Source organism: Astatotilapia calliptera, chromosome 10 (assembly GCF_964374335.1).
Source record: "Astatotilapia calliptera chromosome 10, fAstCal68.1, whole genome shotgun sequence".
In the NCBI taxonomy this organism is placed as follows: Eukaryota; Metazoa; Chordata; class Actinopteri; order Cichliformes; family Cichlidae; genus Astatotilapia; species Astatotilapia calliptera.
In genome coordinates, this window is record NC_137431.1 from 1265015 (window position 1) to 1284086 (window position 19072).

The window sequence follows — 19072 nt, forward strand, 5'->3', positions numbered from 1 at the left end:
TCAGATATTTTTGTACAATATTTCTTAAATATTAGATTTGGGGGATTTGAGTTGTTTTGCAGCCAAAACTACAAAACGATTGGAGCAGTTAAACCGTACACCAAATGGGCCCAGTGCAGCAAAGCGCAGGAAACACTTGATCATTTCAGCGTGCTGGCGTTTCAGGCTCCGCGACAATAGCGGGAGCTCCCAGTTTAGCGTACCCTGTGCTGTTCTCTTCACAGGTGAGAGCAGGTCTACACTGAGTGACAGGTGGGACGAGTCTGGTGACTCTTTGAATGTTAAGCTTCCTGCATCATCCTCCGACCAGTTTGACAGTGGGTCAATAATGGTCTGGCGAGCCATTTTCATGAGCGGTTCCACAAACGTGTTAACAGCATGAGTGTTCAAATCTGTTTCCTTGTCAGATATGATGGTGCAGTGGGTGAGTGGGTTCGTCCTGGTGCACCACAGCTTCACTGAGGACGACGAGGGCACTGATTCCATCGACTAGCCGTCCCATTCCTCAGACCTGCACCACAGACTGCCCAATAGCTCACTGATGCCTTGTTCCAGGTTTGGGAGTACAACCCTCAAGACGACATCCACTGTGGGATTGCCAGGAGTGTATTTCCATGTGGGGACTATAGACATGGCTGAGCCACATCAGCCTGCTTAAAGTTTAATTTTTGGTGTGATTTTGTTCTCTGCCAGTGACATGCTGCCTATTTTGTTCCAAATCTGATGCCTTCTGTAAGTGTTCCAGTATTTTTATTCAGCACTATGTTTTAGCAAAGTGTGTCTCAAACAGGACGTCTCTGAGTTGTGAAATTATCACACAATTTGAATTCTGTGATTTTCTCCCTGTCTGATGCGTCTCTGCCAGCTACAGCTCGATGCTCGCTGTTATGTTGGCAACGCGATAGGTCAGGAAAGCTTGAGGGAAGTTTCACCGGACATGTTCACCTGGAATCACCGGTGAACTGATTAGAGCTTGTTAGTCATGGATCACGATCAATGCGACCTTTGCCTGTGACTATAAAAACTCACCTGGCAATCAGGAGGAAATTTAAAGCAAGAGTCTAACTGCACAAACATTAAGTTAAAGAAACTTGATTTCTTCTTATTGAACCATTTGCAATTAAAAATAAGTTATATTTAGCATTTCAAAATAGAGCTAATGTTAGCTGAGCTGTGTTAAAGCAGGGCTGTCAGACTAAAACCTGAGCGCAGACTGCATCACTGCTCAACAGATCAGGGTTAGCCAGCAAATTCTAGTTTAAAAAAAGAAAAACTCATTTTATTCATAAAATATCTGCTTTAGTCAGCCCTGCAGATCTGTGCTAATCCTGCTGCAAGTTTGGTGACGTTTGAGATTAGATTAGAGATGAGATAAAACTTTATTAATCCCTCGGGTGGATTCCTCCGGGAAATTGGGTTTCCAGTGGCACAGCACCGACAGAAGTCACAGAATGTGAGCAGAACTATGACATATACACACATATATAAATCCAGAGTATACAAAGGGAGAAATGGAATGAATAAGAATACAAGGAAATTGCACATTTCAAGTATTGTGAGTCTGTTGCACCGTTGGATATTAACAAAAGTATTGCACAGTGAAAAGGCACCTCAGCTTAGTTGTTCCCCCCTCCTTTGTCCTCCTGTTTCCCCTCCCTCTCCCCTCCAGAGAGGAGTTAAACAGTTTGATGGCGTGTGGGACAAAGGAGTTTTAAGTCTGTTGGTTCTTTTCTTTGGGAGAAGCAACCTGTCACTGAACAGACTCCTCTGGTTGTTTATGGCCGTGTGCAGAGTTTGGGCTGTATCGGACTCACCATCAGGTCCGGTGTCTCTGCTGGCCTGTGTGTTGTCGACAGCATCCTAGCCGAGCTCTTTTTCTCCAAACATTTCTTGAATATTTTGGTGCTGTGCTTTGGGTCATTTTCAAGTTGTCGTAGGAACCCAGCAAACATGCTCCCTTGTCCACGTGAAGGCAGTGTTAGCAGCACCGTGGAGGGCAGGCTGGCTCCAGTGCATTGCCCACAGAAGACTCACGCGGCCTGTGTGGTCTAACCCACAGGGGTGGCATCGAGGGTTTTCTGTGGGCAAACCCACTATGGCTTCCCACAGAAATGGACCTAAAAGGCAAAACTGCTACGAGCCCCATGTGAGCCTACATGGGGTTCATGTGTTTTGGGGGGAGCTCATGGTGGGGGGGTCCACAGATGTTCCAACTCAGTGTCCCAGTGAACACACTGGATCACTGTTGCTGTCCTATTAATATTATTTGTGATTCCATAAATCAATCATTGTTGCTAATATATTTCTGATTGAGTAATCTGAATTTAATTAAATACTGCTTTGCTTTCCCCTCTAAGAACAAGTCTACTCATAATTGCAGTCATTTGAGTGCTAATGTATCAACACACCTTTGTTTTTGATAGTTCTAATAAAAAGAATACAGTAGCTTTCATAAATTAAATATTAGTACAGCTTTGAATCATTCTGTTGGGTTTGTCCTTAGTGTTTGCAGCATATTACAAAACTTACACGCGTGCGTCTCCCTGTCAGGTGGCAATGATCACTACGGCTGGGAGTTGATTCCATCAAACTGTCATTAGAGTGTTAACTGAACCACACCGTGCACCATTGCAAAAGCGTCTGCATTAGTTGTGTTTGTGCAGTCCGTTATTCTGGTTCTTACCTTGTTACCGTCTTTCCCTATAAATGTACTGGCAACGTAGTGTGAATGAAAAGCACTTAACGGAGTTAGCACCGGTTTTACATGGATACTGGCCTGCAGGAGGGCTAGTAACGGTCATGTGATCGAGTCTTTTCTGTTAATCACTTGAACGCAGCACCACCGCCTGCTACGAGCCGCTTCATCATATCGCGATAGACACCGCCAGGCCACGGCGCTACCGTTGAGCAACATGGCGGAAGGTATGTGACTGATTTTTGGGGCAGTTTGACACACGCCCTTTTATCCGCGTGCGCTTGTTTAACTATATCACCGACTCAACTAATGTGTTAGCGGTGAAGGAAACCGAGCGTAGTCTGTGGGTGGAAATGCGAAGCGTCGCGACACTTATTGTCACGCTGTTCTTTCCACTGAGAAGCTCTGTCGTTAGCTCTCGCTTATATTGCTAGCTGAACTGTATCGCTACGAGTTAGCTTAACCAGGCAAGAAAGGCACGTTTCGAAGGAGCGTGCTGGTTTGCTAGGTCCCAGAAGGTGTATATCATCTTCAGTAATGTGCAGGTGTTGCTGGTAAAGATTAAGTGTTAGCTTCATGAGTCTAATCAGACTGTCCAGCGTTGCTTTATCTGACCGTGGTCAGAGGTTTAACTGCTATGGTAAAGTTTTTCTTTTATTTATTAACACATCTTGTTACCAGTCGTAGTAAATGGAGAATAAATGCAGGACAGGAGACTTGACAGGACAGGTTAAATGTCACTCCGTGTCAGGTGGTGTCATCCGGACCACCTGACAGGCAGGTGTTTGGCCTAAACACAGGATGGTTTGCTCTGTGCTTGTCCTTAAGGGAGATCTCCTGAACCCAGGGAGCAAATACACCCGTCTGTGGTTAGTAGGAGAGAGGATATACGTGCTTATTTAAAACTGCTCTGTGTTCTGGTCGGTGATACAGTTTGAGAGCATTTTTTGTATGTACTAACATTTTAAGATTTTGGATCATTGCCACATCAGGTCTGCAAGTGATTCTGACCACAAGTCCTGACAAACAGACTTTCCTGATGCCTCAGACTTCTTTGTCTTAAAGCTTTAAAAAATGATTGAAAACTGTGAGCCTGGAGAGGAAGACTTTCCTGATGCCTGCTAGACTGTTCTTATTTTGGGTCAGTGTTTTCTCACTTCTCAGTTGGTCCTCAGCAGCTGGGTTACGGTTGGCAGCATACCACCCTTCCTGTGCTGAGCTGGTCATGTGGTTTTCAGCAACTCCCCCTTTCTGTTCCTCATGACCAGTAGCCAGCCTTCCCTGCGACGGTTTACAAGGGAGGACAAAGTAACGAGCTACCTCAGCATGTTTTTCTTCACTAAAACTTTACTGACTTAAAGGAAGGAAATGGGCCTCTGTGAAACTCTGTGGGTTAATATTGTAACAGGATGATGTGTAGAAAGTGCGTTTGACTTCAAGCATAGCCTCGAAGTTTGGCCAAACAAAATTACTGTCATTAGATTTTCCTTTAGCTGATTTATAAGACTTGACAGCATGGTCTCTGCCTTGTGAAGGGATTTTAAAATGTCTGCAAATTGGCTTGTTTCTTAACACACACACACACACACACACACACACACACACACACACACACACACACACACACACAGAGAAACCAGCGTTATGAAAGTAGTCAGTGCTCAAGCGATGTTTCTTAAGCTTTTAATACTACATGCAGTCAACACTGCTATAATAATTATCTTTAAACACTGGTGATGTTATCTGCAAAATGCCAACAAAGCTTGTAACCTTAACCCCAAATAATATCTTCTTTCGGTGTGTGCTTTGGACCACCCTGCTTGTTTGTAGGTGAAAGTTTGCTCGCATCATGGAGCTCAGTTCTAACCTGTGATTAAAGTAGGTTTTTCTAGCTCACGTTCCCTCGCCCTGCCTCTTCCTTTTGCTTCATGTGCAACAGAGGAGGTGGCCAAGCTGCAGAAGCACCTGGCCCTGCTCAGGCAGGAGTATGTGAAGATGCAGCAGAAGCTGGCTGATACAGAGAGGCGCTGCGCCATGCTTGCCGCTCAGTCTTCTAGTCAGGGCACTCCCACCCCTGCAGCCGCGGAGACCTTCATCAGCCGTCTGCTGGACATTGTGGCTGACCTCTATCAGCAGGAACAGTACAGGTGAGGGTCATTATAGGGACGCGGGTCTGTTTATAAATGGCTTTGAGTAAGACTAGAAAAGTGTAAGTGCCAGACAATTTGTGGTTCCTAGTTAGTTTGTGCCTTATTAAAGTATTAATGTTTAATATGGACGTGCTTCTCAGTGATGAATGTGTTGGTTTTGCAGTGATCTAAAGGTGAAAGTAGTGGGGGAGCAGATTCATGCCCATAAGTTTGTGCTGGCTGCTCGCAGCGATGTGTGGAGTCTCTCCAACCTGGCTTCAACCAATGAGCTGGACCTGTCTGGTGAGCAGCTTTTAAAGGGCAGTTTAAACCAAGTCCTTATTCCCATCTCAGCTCACTCAGTATGTTGATGGGTGATAGCAGAATATTTATTTTGGTGAGAACACTTTCAAAGTCCACTGTGGGCGTGGGAGGTGGGGCGGTTCGTCCCTGCGTTGTGACTTTGCAAGGGGATGTTTTTTGTTCTAATTTGTCTTAAAACTTTATTGGTTCTCAGATTGCAAACCTGAGGTTGCCATGGCAATGTTACGGTGGACATACACCGACGAGTTGGAGCTGAGCGAGGATGATGCCTTTCTTATCGACTTGATGAAACTGGCCAACCGCTTCCAGCTTCAGCTGCTCAGAGAGAGGCAAGTAGAAGAACTACATACTGAGTTTTTTGACTGCACTGTTGATGGTAGTGGTGTCACTTTTGCAAAGTGTATTACGATGCCACACATGTGACACACACACATACATGTGCTTCTTGGCTGGGCCAGGTGTGAAAAAGGCGTGATGTCCTCGGTGAATGTCAGGAACTGCATTCGCTTCTACCAGACAGCCGAGGAGCTAAATGCCAGCACCTTAATGAACTACTGTGGGGAGATCATAGCCAGTCACTGGGTGAGTAACGTGAGCCATGTTTGTGCATGTCCAGCGATGAGTGTGTTTCTGGATTGCACAAGCTCGTAAGATCAAAGTGGAACTGCCTGCTTTGCTTATTTTCCAACAATTCAAATGCAGCTTTCACTGTTTCCTGTGGATTTGTTTGAATAGCAGGCTGTTGACTGTCAGCTTCTACCACCCCCCTTACTGTTGTATAGACTCGAGCTTTGATCTCAGTCTTTGACAAAAGCCAGCCTTTCTTCGTCTGTGATTTTTGAGGTCTTAGACGTTCTCCATCATGAGCGCAGTCTTTTGTGTGACACTGTTTGTGCCTCTCATTAGGATGATCTGAGGAAAGAAGATTTCAGCACCATGAGTGCCCAGCTTCTGTACAAGATGATCAAATCTAAAACAGAGTATCCTCTCCATAAAGCCATCAAGGTAGAGCGAGAAGATGTGGTGTTTCTGTATCTCATCGAGATGGACGCGCAGGTCAGTTCTCCACACAAACTTCCCATGAAATGCTTATTTAGTGACTTCGTCACGGTGTAACCAGAATTGTACAAAAACACAACATTTTGTTTTGTTACTGGTTTTTATTATTATTGATTTCAGTTACCTGGCAAGCTGAATGAACTTGACAACAATGGCGACCTAGCATTAGACCTAGCGCTCTCCCGGAAATTGGAAAGCATTGCAACCACTCTTGTGAACAACAAAGCTGATGTGGACATGGTGGACCAGAGCGGCTGGAGTCTGCTGCATAAAGCCATTCAAAGAGGTGAAGGGCTCCTGTCTACGTTACTTTGTATCGCTCACTTGTTTCCTGCTAAAATGTATCAACTTTGTTACTGTGTAAAAAAATGTCTTTTGAGCTCCATGAACCTGAAAACTTTCCGTCTTCCTTCAGGTGATGAGTTTGCCTCCATCTTCCTGATTCGCCATTCAGCTCAGGTTAATGCAGCCACGGTGGGGGCTGTGGAAACGCCGCTTCACCTGGTCTGTTCTTTCAGCCCCAAGAAACACTCTGCCGAAGTGATGAGCGGGATGGCGCGAATAACTGAGGCTCTTCTCAAGGCTGGAGCCAACCCCAACATGCAGAACAGTAAGGGAAGGTAGGTCACATGATACTTGGTTTATGACCTTTATTGGACTGTAAAGGCAGTTACTTATGCTGTAAAGTATAATCATCATTCATTTTAGTCTTTTATTGTTTTTAGAACTCCTTTGCATGAAGCTGTGTCATCAGGGAACGAGCCGGTGTTCAACCAGCTGCTGCAGTGCAAACAGTGAGTTATGTTCTGCCTTCAAACTGAATGTCAGGCTTGTTTCTGACGTGTCACACTCGGCAGCGATTCCCACAGAATATAAAATCGATTTGTTCCAGTAGCCGCGACACGCACGTTAAAGAAAAGATAACCCTGTATATACTTTGAAATTTCTTTTCATTTGCACTCTGCTGTCTTAACCCTTTAAAACGGGCACGCTTCGTTTTGCGTAACTATTTTTAAATCCCGGTAGCTCTGCAACCACGTGAGCGAGCGCAATAATTTTTTTTGCATATGAAACCGGAGGAGTTGTACTTACATCTTATCCCATCAGCTCGTCCTCAGTCACGGTTTCCTTCCACATATAGCTTTGCAAAAACTGCATAAAAAGCACTTGTAGCAACAAAAACATAATATTCCAGAAACACGCTTTGCTGATCCGATCAGCTGTTCGTAACACTTCCTACGTTGGAATAGACGTCAGCGAGAACTGTTGCATGTCCGCCCGAAACCTGAAGTGATGTCATTTTTGCGGAAAATGTTGTTTTTACCTTCGGGGCCTTATAAGCCTATACTGGTGTTTTTAAAAGTTATGTTTGACCTCGTGCTTTTCTGAATAGTTGCTGGGATGCTTGGAACTCAAACTGCACTGCTGGAAACGGTTTATTTTGATGCACATGCTGTTTTGTTTTGTTTGTTTTTTTGCAAATTTGCATCATAATATTTATTTTCGTTTTTCCTGCAGTATATAAAAATTGGTGGATTTCAAAAATAAAACTATGAAGACACTCAAAATAAATTTCCTGTTATTGGAAACTGTTTTGTAATTACAGTTTTGAGCTCTGAAATGTCTCTAACTAGAAATATATGGGGGGGAAAAAACAAAAACGATTTTCAATTTATTTGTAGTTTATTGCACTTTTTTGCAATTTATGTAATTACTATGCACTTAATGCAGACATATTATTAAAATTTGGTCTATAACGGTTGTATTGGTGTATAGCAACTTGAAATGCTCCCAAAAATGGCTCCACAGCATGTAAAAATATAATATAAGCTCTGGCAGACTTGGTTCTATGGTCGGTCTTAAAGGGTTAAGCTGCACTAAGTCTTTGCCTCTGTAGTCCTTGCTGTGCAGCCTTGCTGAGCGTGGCATAGCGGCGCATTAACCAGTTCTACTCCTGCTGCAGGTTCTGGACAGAGTTGCCTTCAAGCTCACAGCACAGAGACTCGCTAGCTCGAGTCAGTTGTATTGGGGTTTGTTCTCTCCTGAGCAGCAGTTACACAGCACTGATGATGACTCTGGGAAATGGGAGATTAGAAGCTGGCAGGTTAGGATTAGAGCCCAAAGTAAAGCTAATATCCACCAATATTAGCTTTTTATTTATAGATGTGTCTGCATTTAAAACAGCCAGTAAAGTGAGACCAGAGAAACACCCTTCAACTGTGTTATGAGCTTTGTTTCACAGTTTGTTCAGCAGAGGGCGCTCTGACCCGTCTTTGTGTCGGTACTGGTCTCAAAGACCCTGTATCAGTTGGGCTCCAGTTAGAATCAACTGGAACTTTAAAAAAAACAAAGCAAGTCTCCTACTAAAGTTACTGAGTCACATATGAAACCCAGGGCAGCTGTGGCTACAATGTAGCTGCCATCACCAGTGTGTGAATGGGTGGATGACTGGATATGTAAAGCGCTTTGGGGTCCTTAGGGACTGAGTACAGCGCTATACAAATGCAGGCCATACTTCATCAATCCTAATTTCCATTTCTCTTTGAACACACTGCAATTTTAAGCTTGTGTAACCTTAAAGATGGTGCTGTGTGATAGTGCTGTGTGTGTAACCTGGCCTTCTGTCTCCATTTTGTTAGGCTTGACCTGGAGCTGAAAGATCACGAGGGCAGCACAGCGCTGTGGCTGGCGCTGCAGTATATCACTGTGTCTTCGGATCCCTCTGTCAACCCGTTTGAAGATAATGCGCCGGTCGTAAACGGCACCTCGTTTGACGAGAATAGCTTTGCGGCCCAGCTCATCCAGAGAGGAAGCAACCCCGATGCACCTGACACTACCACAGGTTATTAAGCTGCTCGGCAACCTTTCTGCACGTTACTGTCCAACTCCAGTGCTGCTTGTGCCTTAAACATTCTCCTTTACGTCGTTTATTGGTCACAGAGTATTGCCTCATGCAGAGAGCAGCGCTTGCAAACAATGAGGCGGCTGCTCTTTTCCTCACAACTCATGGGGCAAAGGTCAACCACATTAACAAATGGGTGCGTATGAACATTTGGTCATGAGCAGACGGTTTGCTGCAGACTTGTTCTTTTTTCTTCTGACCTTTTTCTCACGTCTATGAGGCCAATCGCTGTTCCAGAGACCCGTTGGCTCAGCGTTGTATCAAACAGCCACGCAGTGACTGAGAGGTCATTGCAGGTTGTTTTAGTGATTGTTGGAGAAAAGTAAAAAACAGATTTCATGAAATAACTAATGCACTGTAATATCATAAACCACAAACTCTCTGAATGTCTCAATTTGACCTTAAATCGATGAAACTAACATAAAATCAATAATACTGTTAATTGGTCATAAATACATGCTCGGTCCCTTTGCTGTCTCTCAGGGTGAAAGCTCACTTCATACAGCATGTCGCTGTGGCCTAGCAAGCCTGACAGCTGAGCTTCTCCAGCAAGGGGCCAATCCTAACCTGCAAACCCAGAAGCCTCTACCCGATGACCCCCTCGGTGTGGCCATGCAGACCCCCCTCCACATGGCCATCGCTCACAACCACCCAGATGTGGTCTCCGTCATCCTGGAGCAGAAAGGTCCATATATGATTTGGGACTTTGTTACATCCTGTAACTAACCTGCAAAGCAACCTGCCGTGTTTACATTTGTGTGTAATGATCATTCTGACATTGATACTTGCAGCCAACGCACTACATGCCACCAACAACTTCCAGATCATCCCAGACTTCAGCCTCAAAGACTCCATGGACCAGACCGTTCTGGGCTTGGCCCTCTGGACAGGTATACAGCAAAATACCCAACAAAGTCACTTCTGCGTCATCAAATTGATCTGTGAAATCAATAATAGTGATTGTATTTGTCGATCTGTCTGTGTCAGGCATGCACACCATAGCGGCTCAGCTGCTGGGATCAGGAGCATCTATCAATGACACTATGTCCAGTGGACAAACTCTGCTGCACATGGCCATCCAAAGGCAGGACAGCAAGAGCGCACTCTTCCTTCTTGAACACCAGGCAGACATTAATGTTAGGTAACGATACCGAGATATGTGTAATTTTAATGTATTTCAGCAGATTACAAAATACTTTTCATTCAGTTTTCGTTTGTTTTTACTCCAACTGTTTTCTCTTTGGGTCCCTCAACTACCAGGACCCAGGAGGGACAAACAGCACTGCAGCTGGCCATCAGTAACCAGCTGCCTTTGGTGGTGGACGCCATTTGCACAAGAGGAGCTGACATGTCGGTGGTTGATGACAAAGGTGACCCTCCACTGTGGCTGGCTCTTGAGAACGGACTTGAAGATATCGCGTCCACACTGGTAAGAATGCACAGACAAACGGTGTTTTAGTCCCTCGCTGTTACGCTGACACTAACAGTTTGTTGTCAGGCTGGGTCTGTGGTTTGGATGTGGCAGGAATATTCTGTATTTCTCAGCATCTATGGCATGTTGAGCAAGTGTATATAAGGCAAGGACAGGAATGCTCCCAATCGAAATAAAGGTCAGCAGTGATATAAACCAGTTTGAAATAAAACTCCAAAAATAAATTTTAAATAAGTATAAGAATGAAGAAAATGCAATTAACCCAAGACAGCAGTCAAAGTGATGTTTATTTTCTTTTGCAAGTTAGTAAATCTAAATATAGTTTTAGTTGAATATGAGAAAATATTTTTTGTGACGTTATGTTCAAAGTTGAAACCATTGAAGTTTTTGTTGTTCAAATTTAGATGATGAGGAAATAATTAATATGTAAACCTAGGGGGTGGGGCTAAATAAGTATATACTTCTGCCTACTCCTTGATATTGTGAAATGTTGGTAAATGTATATGATTGAAATAAAAATGAACTGAAGTAGTTTAGTGCATTTCCACAGTTTTCACCGATAGGAATCCATCACGTGAAAGAAATCATTCTTAATACAATAATGGATGTGAGTGTCCAGACAAAGTTGCTGTGACTCGTTTGTATCCAGCAGTAAAAGAAGCTGCAGGAGTATCCACACGAGCAACACTTAGGGCTGCCACAAACGATTATTTTGATAGTCGACTAGTCACCGATTATTTTTGCGATTAGTCGACTAATCAGATCATCATCCATTGGACGTAAAACTACAGCTTATTGCACCAGCAGCATCTGCTCTTATAGAACTATCATTAGCTTACAGCTTTAAGTGTTTAAGGTCTGTGCTAACTAAAAATAAAGACAAGATGATAGTTTATTAAATTTTAATGAAATTTGCAGATTGTTTCGGTGAAGTTTAATAAACTCCTTGCTATCTAAAATATAACAGGACACCGGAGTAAATTCTGGAGCATCTCACACTTCTGATAATCAGCTGTCTGCTTGACTTTATTCAGCTGTGTAAAAACTATAACTTTAATCTCAGCCAAACCGATTTACTCAGGAACAAATAAAATACAAAAAAAGCCAAACAATAACATTTTTAAGTTATCTAAGTGACTTATATGTTTAACCTGAGTAGAGAAACACGGCGGTGGGTTTGAAAACGATCTGCCGGGAGTCCGGTGTTCTCACGGCTCTAGTGAGCCTAGCCCCGGCTCGCTATCGAGCTAGTGGGTAACAGACGTCTCCGAAAACGTCGGAGCGCTTTTGAAAATATGCGGTGTCCTGATAAACTGAGCAGATATTTGAGGTTTACACAGCTACATTCTTCATGAAAATATGTTAAACGTTTATTTTGTGACCCAGAAAGAATAATAAGAGTAACATTAAAACTAACTAGCTGCCGCCATTGTTGGAAACTGAGCTGGGCTGCGCTATGAATTCTGGGACGCAGCTTCTTCTTCTTCGGGGTTTAACGGCAGCTGACATCCTTGTACATGCAGTGCTGCCATCTTCTGTTTCAGTCCGTTATTACACTCTTAAATCCTGCTACTGATTCCTGCGTATTTTGGATCTTACAAAGCTTCAAACGACGCGTCGACTATTAAATCAGTCGTCGACGATTTTAATAGTCGACGTAATCGTGACTAGTCGACTAATCGTGGCAGCTCTAGCAACAATAAAATAAACCTCTGTCAGGTAGGATGTGGGATGAGTCTAGACTCTGTCTGTTCTGTGTAGGTCCGCCACGGCTGTGATGCAACTTGTTGGAGCTCCGGGCCGTCAGGCTGCCAGCAGACCCTCCTGCACAGAGCTGTTGATGAGAACAACGAGGTCTCGGCCTGCTTCCTTATCCGCAGGTCAGCTACGTCTCTGTTGTTGTACATATTTACCAAAGCTATAAATCGTTTGCTTGTTTAAATGCAGCAAGTGTCTGAATGTCGCTTATATCTGATTGGCTTCAATTTAAAAAAGTCAACTGTCAACACGTTAGCAGCGGTCTTTACCAAAACATTACTGAGATGTTAGAAAGTTAAACAGGCGATCTATCTTTACTGTTCGTGTGCATCTCTATAACTCCTATCTCGTGTGCGTGTGCGTGCAGTGGTTGTGACGTGAACAGCCCCAGGCGGCCTGGCCCTAATGGGGAGGGAGATGAAGAAGCCCGAGATGGACAAACTCCCCTCCACCTGGCAAGCAACTGGGGACTGGAGGATGTGGTGCAGTGCCTTCTTGAGTTTGGAGCCAATGTTAATGCACAGGTTGGACCTGCATGACATCTTTACCCTGGTTTAAACTGCACCACTAATCTTTGTTGGAGGGTTTTATGACGCGATCCAGATTTTTAGAAAATGTAATTGAAACACGACACAACAGATTCAGAGCAGCCAAAAAAAAACGGAGCTGAAACTGCTGGCAGAGGATAACAATTCAAAGAGATGCTCAAATAGTTTGCTGGCATTGTTTGAGGGGGAACCTTAAACCTGTACCTGTGTAGTTACTGATGCATGAAATTATCTGTGGACAAAGAACTCAGATCATCAAGCCTTGGTGTGTGTAACTGTGCTGTCTGTTAATGCTGTATGTGTTTTTCTGTCAGGATTCAGAGGGCAGAACTCCCATCCATGCTGCTATTAGCAACCAGCACAATGTCATTATACAGCTCCTCATTTCCCATCCAGACATTCGTCTCAACATTCGCGACCGTCAGGGAATGACCCCCTTTGCCTGCGCCATGACGCACAAGAACAATAAAGCGGCAGAGGCTATTCTCAAGAGGGAGCCAGGTGCTGCCGAACAGGTAGGGGCTAGTTTGTTGCTGTAGCGTTAATGAGTGTTGCAGTAATGACCTCAAACGTGTGCTTGTGTCCAGGTGGACAACAAAGGGCGCAACTTTCTCCACGTGGCTGTGCAGAATTCAGACATTGAAAGTGTCCTGTTCCTAATCAGCGTCCAAGCTAACGTCAACTCCAGAGTTCAGGACGCGGCCAAACTCACCCCGCTCCACCTGGCTGTGCAGGCTGGATCTGAGATCATCGTCCGCAACCTGGTAAGAAACCCAAGATTTTCTCCTGTATGAGTCGTATTTCATGCCAGTTTGAGTTGTAATGAGAAAAACACTGCAATGGATACGGTTTCTCCTTCCAGCTGCTTGCTGGTGCTAAAGTGAATGAGCTGACTAAACACAGACAGACAGCACTACATTTGGCTGCTCAGCAGGACCTGGCCACGATTTGCTCCGTGCTGCTGGAGAACGGAGTCGACTTCGCTGCCGAGGACGAGAATGGCAATAATGGTACTTTACAGCATTTGACTTGTTTTCACTGAAATGACTCTGAGATGGGCAAAGATTACATCACGACTCGACCAGTTCTTTCTGACAAGATCAGAACTGTCATTATAAATGCAGATATATCTGTACGTGATAAGTGCTGTTCCTGAGGTGTTGCATCGTGCTGGTAGATTTGTATTAATCAGAATCAGAATACTTTATTGATCCCTGGGGGAAATTATTTTTTGTTACTACAGTGCTCCATTTTAAACCAACATTAAGACAAGACAGACAATACGCTAACTAAGAATAGTACAATATATACATATATATACATACATACATACATAAGTCACTTATAAATAAATATTTGGAAAAGAAACATGTGTAGCTGTAGCAGCAAACAGTGTGTTAAGTGGATGCGTTGTACAGGGAGATGGCCACAGGCAGGAATGATTTCCTGTGTCGTTCAGTGGTGCTTTTCGGTAATCTCAGTCTCTCACTGAACGAGCTCCTGTGACTGACCAACATGTCATGGAGTGGGTGGGAGGTGTTATCCAACATTGTCTTTATCTTGGACAGCATCCGCCTCTCCGACACCACCTTGAGGGAGTCCAGCTCCATCCCCACAACATTGCTGGCCTTACGGATCAGTTTATTAAGTCTGTTGGCATCTGCGACCCTCAGCCTGCTCCCCCAGCATGCAACAGCATAGAGGATCGCACTGGCCACCACAGACTCATAGAAAATCCTCAGCATTTTCTGGCAGATGGTGAAGGACCTCAGTCGCCTCAAAAAATAGAGACGACTCTGGCCCTTCCTGTAAAGTGCTGTGGTGTTTTTAGCCCAGTCCAGTTTATTGTCAATGTGTACTCCAAGGTATTTATAGTCCTCCACAATGTCAACACTGACCCCCTGGATTGAAACAGGGGTCAAGTGTTTCCTGGTCTTCCTGAAGTCCACGATCAGTTCCTTGGTCTTTGCCACGTTGAGCTGCAGATGATTCTGCTCACACCACGTGACAAAGGAGTCACAACAGACTGCTGCAAACTGGAGTTTCCTGCTCTGTTCACCTTTAAAACTAGACTGGCTGTGGGATCTGGTGTCAGTCGTTACTATTCCACCACTGCGACCTATTTGTGAATAACTGCGTTCTTTTCTGTCTCGTCAGCTCTGCATCTGGCTGTGATGCAGGGTCGCCTTAACAATGTCAGAGTCCTTCTCACAGAGTCCAACATCGATGCTGAGGCTTTCAATCTCAGGTGATTTATGCAGATACACGTGAACGAACTGTATTAAAACTAATGTGAGAAAAAATCTTCTGACTTTTCATCTCATTGTGTGTGTTTAGGGGTCAGTCACCAATGCATGTGCTGGGCCACTATGGCAAAGAAAATGCTGCTGCCATTTTTGAGTTGTTCCTGGAGTGCATGCCTGAATATCCTCTGGACAAACCTGACAATGAAGGGAACACAGGTACCATGTTGGCTTTTGTAGCTGAAGTTATAAAACTACAATGTGGAAATCACTGGTGCTTTTCTAAAAGGATGACGGCGACATGTATGTTGTTGCAGTTCTGCTGCTGGCCTACATGAAAGGAAACGCAAACCTGTGCCGTGCTATTGTGAGGGCCGGCGCTCGCCTGGGAGTCACTAATAATCAGGGCATCAATATTTTCAACTACCAGGTTGCAACCAAGCAGTTGCTCTTCCGCCTTCTAGGTATCTTTTTCATACCTAATTACCCATCAATATTCCAGTATTATAAACCAACAGCCTCACAGGGAATGGCGTGTTGGGGTGATCTTTGGGATAATTTTCGCCCCCTTCCGCAGATATGCTTTCCAAAGAGCCCCCGTGGTGTGATGGCTCCAACTGCTATGAATGCGGTGCCAAGTTTGGAGTTACAACACGGAAACATCACTGGTTAGTGCTGCAGCTTTTCTGTGTAGGCATGCAGTAGATACAGTATTGGTCTAACTCTCCTTTTTCCTTCTTGCCTCTAGCCGCCACTGTGGGCGTCTGCTGTGCCACAAGTGCTCTATAAAAGAGATACCCATCATCAAGTTTGACTTGAACAAGCCGGTCAGAGTGTGCGATATCTGCTTTGATGTACTGACTCTGGGCGGCGTGTCGTAATGCCCCGGCCTGGATGTCTTTCAACCTCTGGCTCCGACCGCGCCAGGTCCAACTTGGCACAATTATTCAGGCACACTGGGAGCAGGACATGCTAACAAGAGAATCCCAGACAGTTATGGACCATCATCTTTATACTATTCCAGTTTATGAAAAACTATTAATCTTTTAGAGGGATGTTGCAAGTAGGAAGTGAAACATTGTTGTTTTGTTTCTGTTTCAAAGTATGTTGAAGTGAATATCAGTGGCTGGACTGAGTTCAGTGATGTTTGCGCCGATGAGCTCTTTGATATCACAAGCAGGTAGCTGTTGTACACGGCATTTCAGTCCACCTTTAGAAGGGGTCTTCCCTTAAACATGCCGACCTGTCCAAATACAACAAAAATATCAATGCTACGAAATGAAACTCTACATTCGTGATGGAGTTGAGGCTGCTGCCAACCAAGAACAAACAGGAAAATGCCCTTTGTTCTAAAGATCGCTGCGTTCTCTGTAATCTTTGAACATTTATTCACTATTTTGTGTTAACTGAGTAAAATGGGACAAGCGGTCGAGGGGAAAGCACCTCAACTTGACTAGGTCCAAAGTGAATCCAACCTTTTCTGTTAAACTTTTATATTACTTTACTGCAGACGTGACGGTGCAACTGGAAAAATAAGGTGGTGTTTTGTCCCCAGTTGAGCTTTATGAGGACGCCTCGGCCAAGTGGAATGGAAATGTGACAGGAGAAAGCCCATTTATCACGAGAGCATTAGAAACCTCTCCAAAACATGAAGTACCCCCCCCTTCTCAGTTACAGAAATGCCTAGTATGCCTATGCATGTCATTTAATTTGCAGCCTTCAAGTCATGGTTATAATTTTAAAATGATTACATTCCATGTCGGGCCGACCGTGAGGTCCTCGACGGTCCCACGACGTTGCCTCGTGTCAAGTTGTCGTCTTGACCCCATCACATGTAACGCTTCTTGATTTCTAAACCTAACAGGTGCACTTTATCAAGTTCACGTGACATTTCTGATCATTGGGGAGAATGAGGAGTAAGAGGGATGGCCACGTAGTGGGGCCTCTTCAAGTATTGTTAAATTGTACAGATAAATGTGTGATATTTTTGACCACTACAACTGTTTTGTACTTAAATGCAGTTTGTGCTTGTCATTGTGACAAACCTAAATCTTGCCTCTGTTAATCTTTTATGCACATTGTTTAATCTTTTATGCACATTGTATCGTATCTGTATGCTCAGATATCTAGCTCGTCTCTTCCTGGTGTATTCTTTTAGGGAAAAGGAGGACAACTTTACATAAAGGTCATCAAAAAATGCTTTGAGGTTTCATGATTTCGTCTCTTTGTCAAACAATTCAGTTACTAGCCAAAGTTTTCTGAGTTCAGTGCTGCTAAGAAGCAGCTATGAGTGGGCCCATTCTCGGGGCTGACCGGTCTAGTGCGCTCCCACAGAGCATGACTTGGCATGTGCAGGGCAGCCGTCGTATTTCTGCAGGTTGGGGTCTTCCTCTGCCGCGATCGGGTCTTCAACACAGACACAACGAACACCACTGGAGCCGGGAGAGAAGAGCTGCCGTGGCACGCCTGCCCAGTGTCTCGCCACTCCACCGCTGCAGCGAATAAAGAAATAAACTCAACCCTGTGTCTCCTTATGTGCACTCCTCTCGCCCACTAGTGTCAGAAATGCTGTATTACACATCAGTAGGATAATACAACATTGACTTGTTTTCGATTAGGCACAAACTATGTCCATACCTCTTAGTGGAGCACCAGAATCTTCCTCCACTGGCAGCAGTCCATTCTGAGTTACAAGACGGAAAGCGAATCCTCTCAGCCTCAGACTGAGCCTTGAGCTTCTTACCCTCTGCTAGTGATGCTTCTACTCTCAACAGGGCCTCTGTGGGCTCTCCAGCCTCGTTATAGAACCGACCGATTAATACACCTGTATTTAAATGTTGGATACCAAAACATTAAATGAAAACTTTCTGGGATGTTTAAGGTAAATTGTCTTCATGAAGTGTATGGTCATATCCTAGCTGCACTTTGCTCCCTGAGTAAAGTAGTAACAATATTCGTGTCAATTAACAAAGGAAGTGTTGTTAAGACATTTTAAAGTAACCTTCTGCACTAGGTCATTATAGTGACAACAAACATTGTATACTTTGCGTCTGTTTTGCACATCATAAAATAGGATCTGCACAACACGTACCAAAAATATCTCTTCGTTTCCGAAACAACCAGGCGCACTTGTAGTAACAAGACCATTATTTACTCTGACGGCCACCTGGAGCTGTTCCACTACAATATGATGGAAATCACATACCCACATTTTGGTAGTCCCTCTGGTAGAAGGCCAGCCAGTCGTACAGTGCAACCACCTCTAGGGGGGACAGACTCGATACGTCATCTGTCAGCCCACTCTCTGTGAAGTCTCCGGTGATGAAGGCCAGGGAGGCGTCTTTGCCTGAAAGTACAAACACACGTAGAGACAAAGGCGGAATATAGAGGACTGCTAGGAGAACCACACGTGGAATCCAGTGTCGTTAAAGAAAGCCGGGCATCACCTGCCATAAAGTGATAAGCGCCACCGGGTCCATAGTGCTTTTCTCCCTTGTGTACATCAAAAACATGGCCCAGTATGGCCAGGTATAGCCCCTTGCTGCCCCGCTGCCCACCGTGCAGCGCTAACTCACTCCTGCTTAGGAGTCTGACCGGTGACCCCTTTGATGACTCAGTGCCAAACATAGCTGACCAATCAGGAGGGATGAACAGCACTGCCAGCGACACGGATAAAAGCGCGACCACCACATAGCTGAGCATGCTGCTTTATTAAAGCGCCTTTTCTTTAAGCTTTACATTCAGTCCAGCACACCTCACAGTGGCAGCACAGGTGCTTCCGCGAACGGACACGCCAAACCACAGCGCCTGCGCGAACTACGAACGCAAAGGACGTTGCGGGCGTACAGAACGTCAATGCGGTAGTGGAGTAGAGCTCTGCTGTAGGTGAACGCTGGAGCGGTCTGTGTACAGACCGGTCCAACCGCTTCAGAACTCACGCCCAGTGGGCCGCAGGGGTTTTCAGGGGAGCCTTAGGTCGGCG

The 19072-nt window shown here is 44.7% G+C and overlaps 2 protein-coding genes across 3 annotated transcripts; one reads left to right on the forward strand and one right to left on the reverse strand.

The window, feature by feature from the left end:
• The first annotated feature begins 809 nt into the window (after positions 1-809).
• ankfy1 (ankyrin repeat and FYVE domain containing 1) lies at positions 810-17289 on the forward strand. Of its 2 annotated transcripts, none has more exons than XM_026181133.2 (25): positions 810-2922; positions 4635-4842; positions 5009-5127; positions 5342-5477; positions 5607-5730; positions 6055-6204; positions 6328-6493; positions 6623-6827; positions 6933-7001; positions 8847-9049; positions 9148-9245; positions 9593-9794; positions 9901-9999; positions 10097-10250; positions 10370-10538; positions 12303-12421; positions 12667-12823; positions 13162-13362; positions 13435-13611; positions 13710-13857; positions 15005-15095; positions 15185-15309; positions 15408-15554; positions 15668-15758; positions 15839-17289. In XM_026181133.2, the coding sequence occupies exons 1-25, from the start codon at positions 2913-2915 to the stop codon at positions 15969-15971; spliced, it is 3501 nt and encodes a 1166-aa protein (XP_026036918.1). In that variant the 5' UTR covers positions 810-2912; the 3' UTR covers positions 15972-17289. The 2 variants fall into 2 exon arrangements, with proteins under 2 accessions (XP_026036918.1, XP_026036917.1); XM_026181132.2 differs by lacking the exon at positions 810-2922 and adding an exon at positions 3043-3335.
• cyb5d2 (cytochrome b5 domain containing 2) lies at positions 17152-18792 on the reverse strand. Its single transcript, XM_026181141.2, has 4 exons — positions 18537-18792; positions 18296-18436; positions 17728-17914; positions 17152-17582 (listed from the first exon to the last, which is right to left on the reverse strand). Exons 1-4 carry the CDS (start codon positions 18790-18792, stop codon positions 17408-17410), a joined length of 759 nt encoding a protein of 252 aa, XP_026036926.2. The 3' UTR covers positions 17152-17407.
• Positions 18793-19072: the final 280 nt, after the last annotated feature.